This window comes from Typopeltis vanoorti, chromosome 3 (assembly GCF_054136105.1).
Source record: "Typopeltis vanoorti isolate ZY-2024b chromosome 3, IOZ_Tvanoo_1.0, whole genome shotgun sequence".
Classification (NCBI taxonomy): domain Eukaryota; kingdom Metazoa; phylum Arthropoda; class Arachnida; order Uropygi; family Thelyphonidae; genus Typopeltis; species Typopeltis vanoorti.
The window spans coordinates 126,707,051-126,719,304 of record NC_143551.1 but is presented as its reverse complement, the minus strand read 5'-3'; the positions used below and the strand labels follow the sequence as shown (position 1 = coordinate 126,719,304).

The window sequence follows — 12,254 nt, the reverse complement described above, 5'->3', positions numbered from 1 at the left end:
TCCAAAAGCTAAGGACTTGTATATGAAAAAATTTTCATGACTACAGCCAAATGTGGACATAAATTTAGTGCCAGCTTACTAATAAATTATATTACACAAAAAATATGTTATAAATTTTGTACAAATTCAATTGCGATGTGTGTTTGTCAAAAGCTACAAATTTCCTAAGGACATAATTAAGGAATTATTGTACATTGCTTACAGAAAACTATGTGAAGAGACATTTCGGTATTGAATATATCCTCCCTGAATTACATTGGAGCTCTCACAACACAACATCATGCAATGTTTAACACCAAATGATTCAGGAGTTCCTGAGGCAAACTGTCCTACTCCTCCTTCAGAGCAAGGATAAGGCCTTGTTTGTTTTCTGGAGGGTCATTTCGAGCAGCAATCCATCTCCATATTGCATCCCAAACATGTTCTATGGGGTTGAGATCTGGGAGTGTGCTGCCTACTCAATTTGATTAATGTCCTCAGTCTCCATAACTATTTCTTCTGCTTGTGTACAATGTGGTGTGGCATTGTCATCCATAAAAATGAAATTCTTCACCCAGCACCATGGAACAATCGAACCTGACATTGAAGAACTTCATTGGAATATTATTCACCTGTCATAGTCCCCTTTTCCAGTGCTTGGTGCTTCCATTAAGCATAATGCTTCCCCACACCATGACCTAGCACCACTGTTTCTATCCCTTTCAAGAACATTTTCACGATTGTAAGCTGTTCCACTTTCACACAAGATCAGATGTCATCTAGAATCAGAGGAAAGACTAATCACTCTCAGCTCTAAAGAGTACATTAGCCTGTTGGTGTCTTGTCCAATTTTTATGGATATAACACCAGTGAAAACATGCTCTATGAATAGCTATGAATAAAGGGATACAGACCACAGGCCTTCGAGCATATATCGAACATACCTAGGCCTACTTGTCGCAGACTGTCTTGTCACAGTTTGTTGAGATATCTGTATACCTGTGCTTGAATGGAACTGACTTGCAAGCTGACCTCCTGTGGTATGTAGATTACGTTTTGCTCTTATAACCAAAAATCTGTTTTTTATGCTCCATGGTAGAGCATGGGCGACCTCCTAGCAGATGTCCAGAACACAATCCATTGATACAAAACACTGCCCAGAACCTGGATACAATGCTATGTGAGATTCCAAATTCTTCCACAGAATATCAGAATTCTGTAGCCTCCTTCAAGCTTTCAATAATTCTTCCCCACTTTAAATCATCTAGATGTCTTTGAGACATTACAAGACATCCAAGTTTGCAACTTTATTCCTTCAGGAAAAGAGCTTCCTTCAAACATAATTCGCTTAGTGTAATCTTTTATCCTGTTGAGTGCTGGCACATGACCCCTTTGCACAAAATTTGAAAATTTGAATATGTACCCACTTTCTGCTTGAAATTGTCAGTTATGCAAATTGCCAGAAGCTGATTCGTCTGATTTATCGTTTTAATCTTCAGAAGTAGTGTTCGTCCTTAGGTTTTGGATACCAGTGTAATAATTCCCTGACAGAAAGTCAGGGAAACTAAATTATAAATACTATAAACTAAAAATAATGGGAGAAATGGTGAGAATCTGTGTAAGAGTGACAATGGTATGTAACTGTGTTAACAACAGGAATGGGCATTATCATGGAAATGACTATGAGGAGAGAGAGAATGATTTTCATTTTGTGACAGTTGGCTTGCATCAAGAGTCAGCATTAAGTCCATTCCTGTTTAATATTGTGATGGAGGTGGTGACAGAGTAGGTGAGAGAAGATGCATCTTGGACAATGTTGTATGCAGATGACATCTTGCTGTGTGCAGATTCAAAAGAAGAAGTGACAGCTATGGAAAAGATGGAGGAAAGTACTGGAAGAGAGAAGTATGAGACTGAGCAGAAGTAAGATAGTATATATGTTGCAAAGTGAACGGTGGCCAGGAGACAGATCTGGAGCTGGAAGGAAATGTCATCAGGAAGGTGAGGGACTTTAGATACTTAAGTTCAACAGTGGAAGAGGAGAGAGACCGAGAAGGAAGTGGGATGCAGGATACAAGCAGGATGGAGGAACTGGAGAGAGATGACTGGAGTGCTATGCGATAAGAGGGTGTCAATCAATCTGAAAGGCAAAATCTATAGAACAGTAGTGAAACCAGCTATGATGTATGCTATGGAAACTGTGGCCATGAGGAATAATAACATCAGCAGGATGGAGGGTAGCGGAGATGAGAATTCTTAGGTGGATGTGCAGTGTGACCAGAAAGGATCGTCTGAGAAATGACTATGTGAGGGGAATGGTGAAAGTTGAACTTAGGAGTGAAGATACAGGAGGCAAGGTTGAGATGGTTTGGTCATGTGATGAGGAGGGAGGACGAATATGTGAAGTAAGGTCATGCAGATGAATGTGCAGGGGAGGAGGAAGTGCAGGCAGCCAAAGCAGAGATGGAGGAAACTGCTGGTGGAAGAGGACTTGAGGATGAAGAACTTGGATGTAGTTACAGCCCAAGACAGGAGGATGTGGAGGAGACTCACCAAAAACAGCAACGCTACTTAAGTGGGACAAGCTGCGGAAGAAGAAGTTCATCCAGTTCATCTAGTGCATATATATATATATAAGGCACTAGAGAAGAACAGATCTGCATATTGTCTGTGTCATGCAGACTAGACAAGAGTATACAAAAACACATGCAAGTAGCTTATGTCTGTACATGAATGCTAGAAGTATCAGCATTGTTGCCTTGGTCAGTATGTTGGGACCTCAGATTTTAGACACTAGTGAGAAGTGGCAATCAGAATCAGACATGTTTACTGGTTTTGAGTGTAAATGGTACAGTAATTTTAGGAAGGATAGATAGAAGAGGAGGTGGGGCATACTTCTAATGATATCGGATGACTTGAATCCAGTTAATATTGACACCTATGATTGTAATACAATAACAGTTTTTTTTTGTGGCAGTCAGTTTGAAGTCATCTGGTGTGATGTGGAATCTAACAAGATTAAATACATAGTGGGGTGTTGTTATAGATCTGGTGGATCTGTTGCTAGTGATAAAAAAAAATGCATCACCAAATAAAGTTGATGGGTGCAAAAAGAGTAATCATAATGTGGGACTTTAATTATCCAAACATTGATTGGGTAGGAGTAAAATATCATGAGAAGAATGAAACTGAATTTATTGAGCTGTTGCGAGACAGCTTCCATAAGCAGCATGTGACAAAAGGAACTCTAGGTCAAAGAGTGTTAGATTTGATTATAGTGTCAGAGGGCATTTCAGTTAAAGACGTAACTATTCTGTCAAAATAGAATTCTGAAAGAATTTTATCATTATGCTGCAAGTAAAAGAAAGAATGAATTTGAAAGAATATAACTATTGAATGCAGGTGACTGATGCAGATGAGATTGTGAGTAGCCATTTTGCTAAAAGCTGTCAGCCTGGTATATGCAACATTTAACATGGATACTAAAAGAGTGTTCAGCTGAACAAGCTCTTCCTTTGGCCAGGCTATTTAATTTGACTCTCAGAACAGGGAAGATTCTATGGTAGTGAAAAGAATATATGGTAATCCCATTGCACAAGAGTGATGTCAAGATGATGTATCCAGCTATCAACCAATCAGTATCTCAGGAGTTGTGGTGAAAATTTTGGAAAAGTTGGTTAGGGCTTGCATTCAGAAATGGGTCGACAGAGAATATCTACTTTGCAACGAACAGAATGGGTTTACTAAGGGAAGATCAATGTTTGAGAAGCTTGCTCACATTCTATAACTGTTACCACTAAGATAAACAAGGGAAATGGATACACCATGATATTTTTTTGTTTTTGCTAAAGCTTTTGATAGAATACAACATGGAAGACTGTTACATAAATTGGAAAATATGGGATTAGATTAGAAATTATTGGCATGGATAAGAGGATGACTGAATGACAGATATCAAAAAGTCATATATGGGAATGAGGGGGTGAATCTGCAAGATTCAAGGTAATGGTATTCATCAAGGATCAGTCCTTGGTCTATTGTTATTCAATCTGTACAATAATGATATTGGGAAGGATTTGTCATGCAATATATAGCTGTTTGTTGATGATGCAAAGATAGGTAGGGTAATCAGAAGTGCTGCTGATATTCAGTACATGCAGAATGATTTGAACAGGCTGTAATTGTGGGCATGTGAACATTGCTGTCATTTCAATGTTAATAAATGTAAGATCATGCACTTTGGTGCGATTAGATATCCAATGCCGTATTATATTGGTGGGATTATGCTAGGGATCTTGGAGTGTTAGTAGATAGGAAGTTGAAGTTGAGAGGCCATGTAGCAAAGATTGCAAATATAATTCAAAAGATAATTGCAATGCTGAAATGAATTTTGACATGTAAAGATTAGGATATCATTTTTGCTTCTTTACAAGGCGTTGATAAGATCTCACTTGAACTATTGTTCACTAGTCTGGTTTCTGTTGTGATTCTGATACAGTGGAGAGAGTGCAAAGGAGAGTGTTAAAAATGATATCAGGATTCTGGAATACTGATTGAGAATTTGTGGACTGCAGACACTAGCAAGCAGGAGAAAGATTCTGGCCTGACCTCTGGTGAAGAAAAAGAGAAGAAAAGATAAACATGAAATAATAAACTGTAACAATTAAATAAGTGGAACTACATCAGTTGCTACTGGTTAATGTTAGTTCCATACAGTCTTGTTATTTTTAAGTTCTGTTCATTTTCTGGGGACTGCTTGTTAAATATTAATCCATATCCTCTATTTTTTTTTTTTTTTTTTTTTTTTTTTTTTTTTTTTTTTGTATTTGGAGATTATTGGTTCTGTTATTGTTTTCCTTAGATATTATAGGTTGCAGATGGCTCATGTAATGTATTTGTTTTTCATGGAAATGACTAACTGCAGTGTTTCACAGATTGTTGAAATTAGTTAATATGATTGTAATTTAACTAATTGAATCCAGTAATAATCAAAGTGTCTTATATTAGCTCATTTGTATAACTTATTTTTGAAGCTAGACTATTATTTGGCTTCATGTATATAATGAACATAATTTATGTTATGGAACTTAGATATTTTTGGAGATAAAAACTATATATATATACACATACATAATTTAAAAATTGTAGTTTGTCTGAAGAGGATGAAGATACTGAAGTGGAAATGGCTGAAGCTGATGGTGAATTGCAGTTGATTACTGAATGCTGGGTTGAACCTCAGCATGGTACAGTTATTAGTAAATTAAAATTCCTTGAGAATTGCGTATATAACAATCTCCCCTATGCTGTAAGTAGATTTTTAAATTTTAGTGTTGTCTTATATTCATATATGATAGTAGTGTTTTTATGTGCTATAATATAAAAGTAGTAATATAAAAGCTGAGATTGAAGTAGTGAATTCTTATCCTATTCCTTCAGCTATATGGCTGGTGGGAGATAGAATATGCTACCATACTTGAGGAGATGATTATGAACAAGGTAGTTTCCCATCGCCTTCCTTGCCTTAGTATATTTATGACTGTAGCCATGTTTGTTCACAGGACTGGTTTGCTGTTTTGAGGTATAAAAAACCTGAGTTACTGGGAGAAAAAAAACGTCCTCCTCCATATGAGACCGGTTAACTCACCTTTAGTCAAAAGAGAGCAGATAAAGGTTCCTCATTCCATAGATGGGAATCGAACCCAGATCTTTCCAAAAGGGCTTCGTCTATACCGACTAAGCTACGGATGCTCTGAAATAGTGAATGTATTGCCTGAAATTTGTCAACAGGTTTAGAAGAAAATATACTGGCCTAGAGATTGGAAAACATCAGTATTCATCCCCATTATAAAAAAGATCAAATCCCAGAGATTGTGAGACTTTATAGAACTATCGCTTTAATTTCACATGCAAGTTATGTTGAAAGTGATCCAACAAAAGGTTGGAGCCATATGTGAATAGAGAAATGCCACAAGAACCAAATAGCAAATATGAGATGGATTATGGAAAGAACAAAAGAATTTTAGAAGGAAGTATTCATCTGTTTTATTGATTTTTGATTGTGATCCACACAATCAAAAGCTTTTGATTGTGTGGATCACAACAGTTCCACTCGAAACAGACAGTGTTTCGAGTGGAAAAAGGAATGCAACAAGGTTGCACCCCCTTTTTCCATTCAAAATGGTGTATTGAATTACTGTCACCATACCCTTTTAATATTTTTAGTGAATATACAGGGTGTTCGGGATAAATTTGACAGTTTCGTAAGGAAAAAGAAAATCTTCTTTGTATCTATTAAATTTAATGAATTGACAAAAAAACATTACAGGCAGAGTTAATTACAATACTATCAACAAGATTTACTCAAAATAACCACCATTAGCATCGATCACAGCTTCAATTCTGCTTCGGAACCTCGAACAAGCTGATGCTACAGTCTCCCTGGGAAGGGCCGCAAAAACTGTTTTAATTTTATCCATTAACTGGGCTTTTGTATTACTGGAAGTGCGATTGGTGTCTTTTTCAACTGCGTCCCATACAAAATAATCCATGGGGTTAAGGTCTGGGGAGTTTGGAGGCCAAACATTTGGACTGGTGAAGTCGTAGAAATTTTCAGACAACCATTTTTGACTTTTCCCAGAGGTGTGGCAAGGGGCCGAATCCTGCTGCCATACATACGGCCTACCATTGCCTACCCTTGTTATCCAGGGCTTGACTACAGTTAGCAACTCCACGAACAAAGCCCGAATTCCAATGCCAGGGTTCTTCAACACCTGTTCCTGCAGATTTGCGAGGAATTCTGCTGTACGAACGCAATCAGATCGCCTGCTAGGGATCTTTCTTCTTGCTACATCCTCGTAGTCACCATTGCAAGTCTCTAGTTCATGCCTGATTGTTTTTACTGTATTCAGGGAGCATTGGGCAGCAGTCGTAATATCCTTATTTTGATGGCGGGCACGAATCATCATGATACAAGTTATTCTCTTCCATGATTCAGGTGGGTTCCAGCTATCCATCCTTTCTGACATCTTGTATGTGAATGAAGAAGGGTCCAAACTTTTAAATGAAGAGAAGTGTGTGTTAATACATGTAACTTACGGAAAAATATAATTAATTATAAATATGTCAAATTTATCCCGAACACCCTGTATTATGAGAATGGCTGAAATCAGAAGATCCAGCTGGAATTAAGATTGGTAGCAGAAAAATAAATAATTTTAGATATGCAGATGATACAACCCTCATAGCAGAAACTAAGGAAGATCTGGAGTAGTTGATTCTATTGGTTAAGACAGAAAGTAACAAAGCTAGACTTAATTTAAGCATCAGCAAAAAAACAAAAAAGTGTTAATTTATAATAGAGGGCGATAAAGGAGAAATCATCGAAAGTTACGATTTACTGTGGTCCAGAATCAGAAAGGATGGTAATTGTGAAGATGAAATTAAAAGGATAGTCATGGGGGAAAAAAAGCAACGTTAAACCTTTCATAAAAATTATGAAAGATAGAGGTGTGAGTAAGGCCACGAAAGTGGGAATCGTCAAAGCAATGGTATTTCCAGTAGTGATGTATGGATGTGAAAGCTGGATTATTAAGAAGAAAGACAGAAAACTAGTTGATTCATTTAAATTATGGGTGTAGAGGAGACTATTAATAATCCCATGGACTACAAGAATAACCAATAAGGTTTTAGAGAATATAAAGACAGAATGTTCGTTGGAGGTGATAATCGCTAAACAGAAGTTGATGTACTTTGGTCATATTATGTGAGCTAATGAATCATTGGAAAAGGCAGTTATGTTGGGGAAGATTGAGGGAATGGAATCAGAAGAGGAAGACCACAGAATAGTTGGATGGACAACAAAAGAACTAACCAACTTGAACTTATAATTAGTTAAAGGACAAGAGGCCAAGTGGGATGGAGAGCCTTTGTTCACAGGATCACGAAGAGTCAAAAATGACTGGATGGCACATAGCAACATTTATAAAAGTTTTATATTTGCATATCAAACCTGACTTTGGGTTAGCATATATTTTAGTGATAATTACAAAATGGTCTGGTTGGCCAAGTGGATATTTCTGCTGCTCTCTAGTCAATAGATTATGGGTTTAAAATCCATTTTGGCATGGATATTTAAGTAATTTAAGTGGTAGTGATTTATTTTTGAGTAGTATGAGACTATCACTCCATTTTCTTGAAGCCAGGAGTGGCTTCAAAAAGTTAATTTTATCAGAGGATCCAAATTTTTTAAGTAGCAGAGAGCGTTTTAAATTATTCATTGAGCAGTACTCTAGAGATAATCAAAAACAGCTATGTTCATTAACAGCTGTAATCTGGTGGCTTCACGGGCGTTTTTTATTTTTTTTTAATGGGAGAAATGCAAAAGCAGTTGATGTTGGTTTTATTATTTCTACTGTATTGTTCACTGACTAATTAAAAAAGTTCCTTATTACTATAAGTATTTTTATTTATGAAATATGAAATTTTTTTAAAAAGGAGAATTAAATTATCTACTCTAATCTCATCTCATACAATATGCTAAAGTGCATAATAGGGTTCAATCTTTCATTGATGGGATTCACATACATACAAAAGTTTAGCATGTTGAGGGAATGTTAAGAGAAAAGAAGAAACTTGGTAACAGTGTATTTTACCATGTGCATATTGTAGTATTTTCAAAACCACATGTGAGTGAAGATGTTCATGTGAGTAGCGTAGAAGCAATGAAGGGAAGAAAAAATTAATTCACTGAATTTGCATGTACCAGGTTTTATGGATATAGGAGATTACTTTCCATTTAATAAAAGTAGATAGCATGAATATCAAGTGGAATTACTATTGAATTTGCAATGTAGACATTTCAGGTGAATTTTTTGTCTCTCTCCCTACCTGCCTGTGACCTTTTATTTGACAAAATCCGTTGAATTTACACTTGGACTTTAAACCAAATTTTTAAACTTGCAGTTTTTTATGACGTAATTTTAAAACATATGCATCATAGGATATAATTTGGAAGAAGACAATACTTTAATAATAAAAAAGTAAATTTTGTAATAATTTATGTAACTTTTTTTAATTTATTAAAATATTCAACTTTTGTAATTTATTAAGTCCAAAAAACTTTCAGATTTTTAATGGCTATGTAGTGCATATCCACTTAATTGATATTAATTATGAGTAAAAAAAAATGTTGCAGTAAGACAGTTTCATTATCAGAAAGCAGTTGAAACTGATTTCTTTCCCCACTAAAATTAACCAAGTGTTTGTTATCATCATCATCATTAGACCTATAAGGAATTAAAAAAACTCAACATGGAAGGCCCACACTTTCAATGCAAAAAGTCACCCAACTGTGCCTTAATCCTATTTACAATTTCTGCATTCATCACACTCTCAGGCAATGCATTTCACTCACCAACCCCCATACCATGCAAACAAACCTGCTTCTTATTAACTTACTCACTCCTCTCTTATACAACTTACTGGGATAGTTTCTTCTTCTACCCTTATCTCCCTCTGCTTTATGAAAAATCTCCTCATTTTTCTGGTAACAACTCCTCACCAAATTGTATATCTCAGTCATATCCCATCTTCTTCTTCTATTCACAAGACTCTGCAAGTTGCATTTCTTCAATCTGTTCTCATATTCCCTATTCCTGTGGAATGTGTGGACCTGACATCAACTTAGTGAACCTTCTTCAGATCCTCTCAAAGATGTCTTTCCTCCTCGATAACCAGGAGACCAGATCTGTGCACAATAGTCCATATACAGTGTGGTCAAAAAGCTTTATACAAGGGAACCAGTACTCTTTTCATCTGCATGTCAAGGTCCTCCTCATCATTGTCATAATCTATTGTGGTGTTCTAACAATTTTAGCAATGTGACCACTTAACTTTGGGTCTCTATCCACTATCATTTCCAGATCTCTCATCTTTACCACCTTTTTCAAAATTTTTCCATTAATTTATCCTCTACATCCCAAATTTTAAGACCTTTCACTTTGTAACATTAAACTGAGAGCTTCATTCTCTTGCTCACATAGTCTGTTGAGAACCTCTTGCAAGGTCATACCATCTGTTCTGTTCTTCATAGTTCTTCCCAGCTTTTCATTATCTGCTAATTTCCTGGTGCAATCCTTCAAGACACATGGTCAAGTCCTACTGTCTTATTAATATCAGGTTAACTTAATTCCTCATACACATCCTGCTCAAGCATTATTACTCACTCCTCCAACATACCCTCTACATTTCAGAAAATGCTGCATTCCCAAGGATGAAATACCCCAATAAACTGCTCATTGAATACTTCGGTTATATCAGCTGCATTAGTTACCAATCTATCATTGTTTTCAATTTACTACTTAAACAACTGGGAGCTATAGCTTGAATAGCAAAGTTGGATGGAAAGGAGACAGATGCAATGATCAAGAGACATTTAATATCAGCAATTTCCAAGTGTATTCCAATGGTGAAAAGGCAAAATAAGGTAGAGTAAAATGGATTAATGAAGAATGAAGGGATAAAGCATGAAATCTGGTGTATATATAAAAAAAAAAAAAAAGGCGGCGGCAACACAAAAGGAACATTGGTAATAATCACTTCCCTTCCTGGCCTGTGCTTCATATTCTTTCTGCAACTGATTATTACCAGAGTTCATTTTGTGTTGCTTCCATAGTGCCTTCTTCACAACAAAAATCATATCTCATTATCACCCATGACTTGATGTTCGGAATAACAGATTAAAAATTACAATATACCAATATAGCTAGAGAAAAGAAAATGTCATTAAGAAAATCATAGGGAAGAGACAATACATTTACAGTACTGTACTGTATTTATCGGTACCATAAATTTGTCATCTGTATACATGATGAATTGCCTGTCAGTACCTACATCAATATTGTCTTATATAATACAATACACACACACACACACAACACACATAAAATATATAAGATATAGATATGGATGAAAAAAATAAAGAAATTTCAGAAAATCTGTGGACCAATTAAAAGAACACTGGAAAAAAAAAAAAAACACAAGAATCTGGGCTAAAATTTTATAAAAGTAATGGCCACTTCCACTCTGTTATATGATTCAGAAACATGGTTGGTTAAAATGAAAGTAAAATACAAGGTTCACAGGTGAGATGAGATGAGATTTTTAAGAACAATTAAAGAATGCACAAAATTAGACCATATAAGAAATGAAGACATCAGAAAAGAACTAGATATTTATAACATAAATGAAAAGATTAAGGAATATAGACAGAAATGGAACATATATCTGGGATGGAAAAATATCGTCTACCAAAAAAGGTGGGTATAGAACAAAGGGAGGGAAGGAGGGAGACCAACAACAAGATGGAAAGACTAATGAAGCCAGAACTGGCAAAATGCCTGATCCTTCAAGAGAAGAAGAAAAAGATTATACAAAATACTGTAGATGTTATATGTATTACTGAAACTAGACATCAAAAATGAAAAGATAACATGAAAAAATTCATATTTATTTACAGGTATAATGATGCATGCATTGATAACAAAGAATCAGCAATATGATTGCTTTATGGTAGCCTAGCCTGTACACTAATGAATGAATTGTTATAAAATTTTTATTTCATGCTAATTAAGTAATTAAATTACTTAATTTAATTGCCTAATTAATTAACAGTTAATTTTATACAACTATGATTTAATACTGCATCTTTACATTTGTTTGCATTTCTCTTGACCGCAAGTGATGCCATGTACAGTCTGTAAGTGTTTGTGTGCATAAGTGTTGATAAATTTTAACATTTTATAATAGATTTATGTATATTTTATGATAATAAATGATAAAATAGACTATTATCTACATATATTTTACGCATTTATGACATGCCTACACAAATGACTCTGAGTTCCTGGCATCCCTTAAATGGGACAGGGGGCGCGAAGAATCTACGGGCTTAAAATGGTGCATTCACTAAAACTAGGAACTTGGAATGTCAGAACCCTGTACGAAGCAGGTAAGCTAAGAAATGCTATTCAGGAAATGAAAAGACTTGAAAATGAGATTTTAGGAATGAGTGAAGTTAGGTGGCCAGGATCAGGCAAAACTCAAATTAATGACATGACAATGTACCACTCTGGAAGTAGTGAAAACAACCATCAAAATGGAGTTGGAATAATATTAAACAAAGATGCCAATAAGTCACTGTTGAGCTTCATCCCCTATTCAGATAGGATGATGTTATTAAAACTAAAAGGTCAACCACTAGATATTAATCTTATACA

At 35.5% G+C, this 12,254-nt stretch overlaps 1 protein-coding gene across 1 annotated transcript in view; it reads left to right on the top strand.

Moving 5' to 3' along the window:
- The window catches only part of LOC150108543 (KICSTOR complex protein SZT2-like), a 1,022,772-nt gene that overhangs the window by 281,682 nt on the left and 728,836 nt on the right, over positions 1-12,254 (top strand). The window contains exon 21 of the mRNA XM_090390485.1: positions 5,128-5,284. Within this exon, the coding sequence (XP_090246611.1) occupies positions 5,128-5,284 (157 nt within the window). The remainder of the gene's footprint in view (positions 1-5,127; positions 5,285-12,254) is intronic.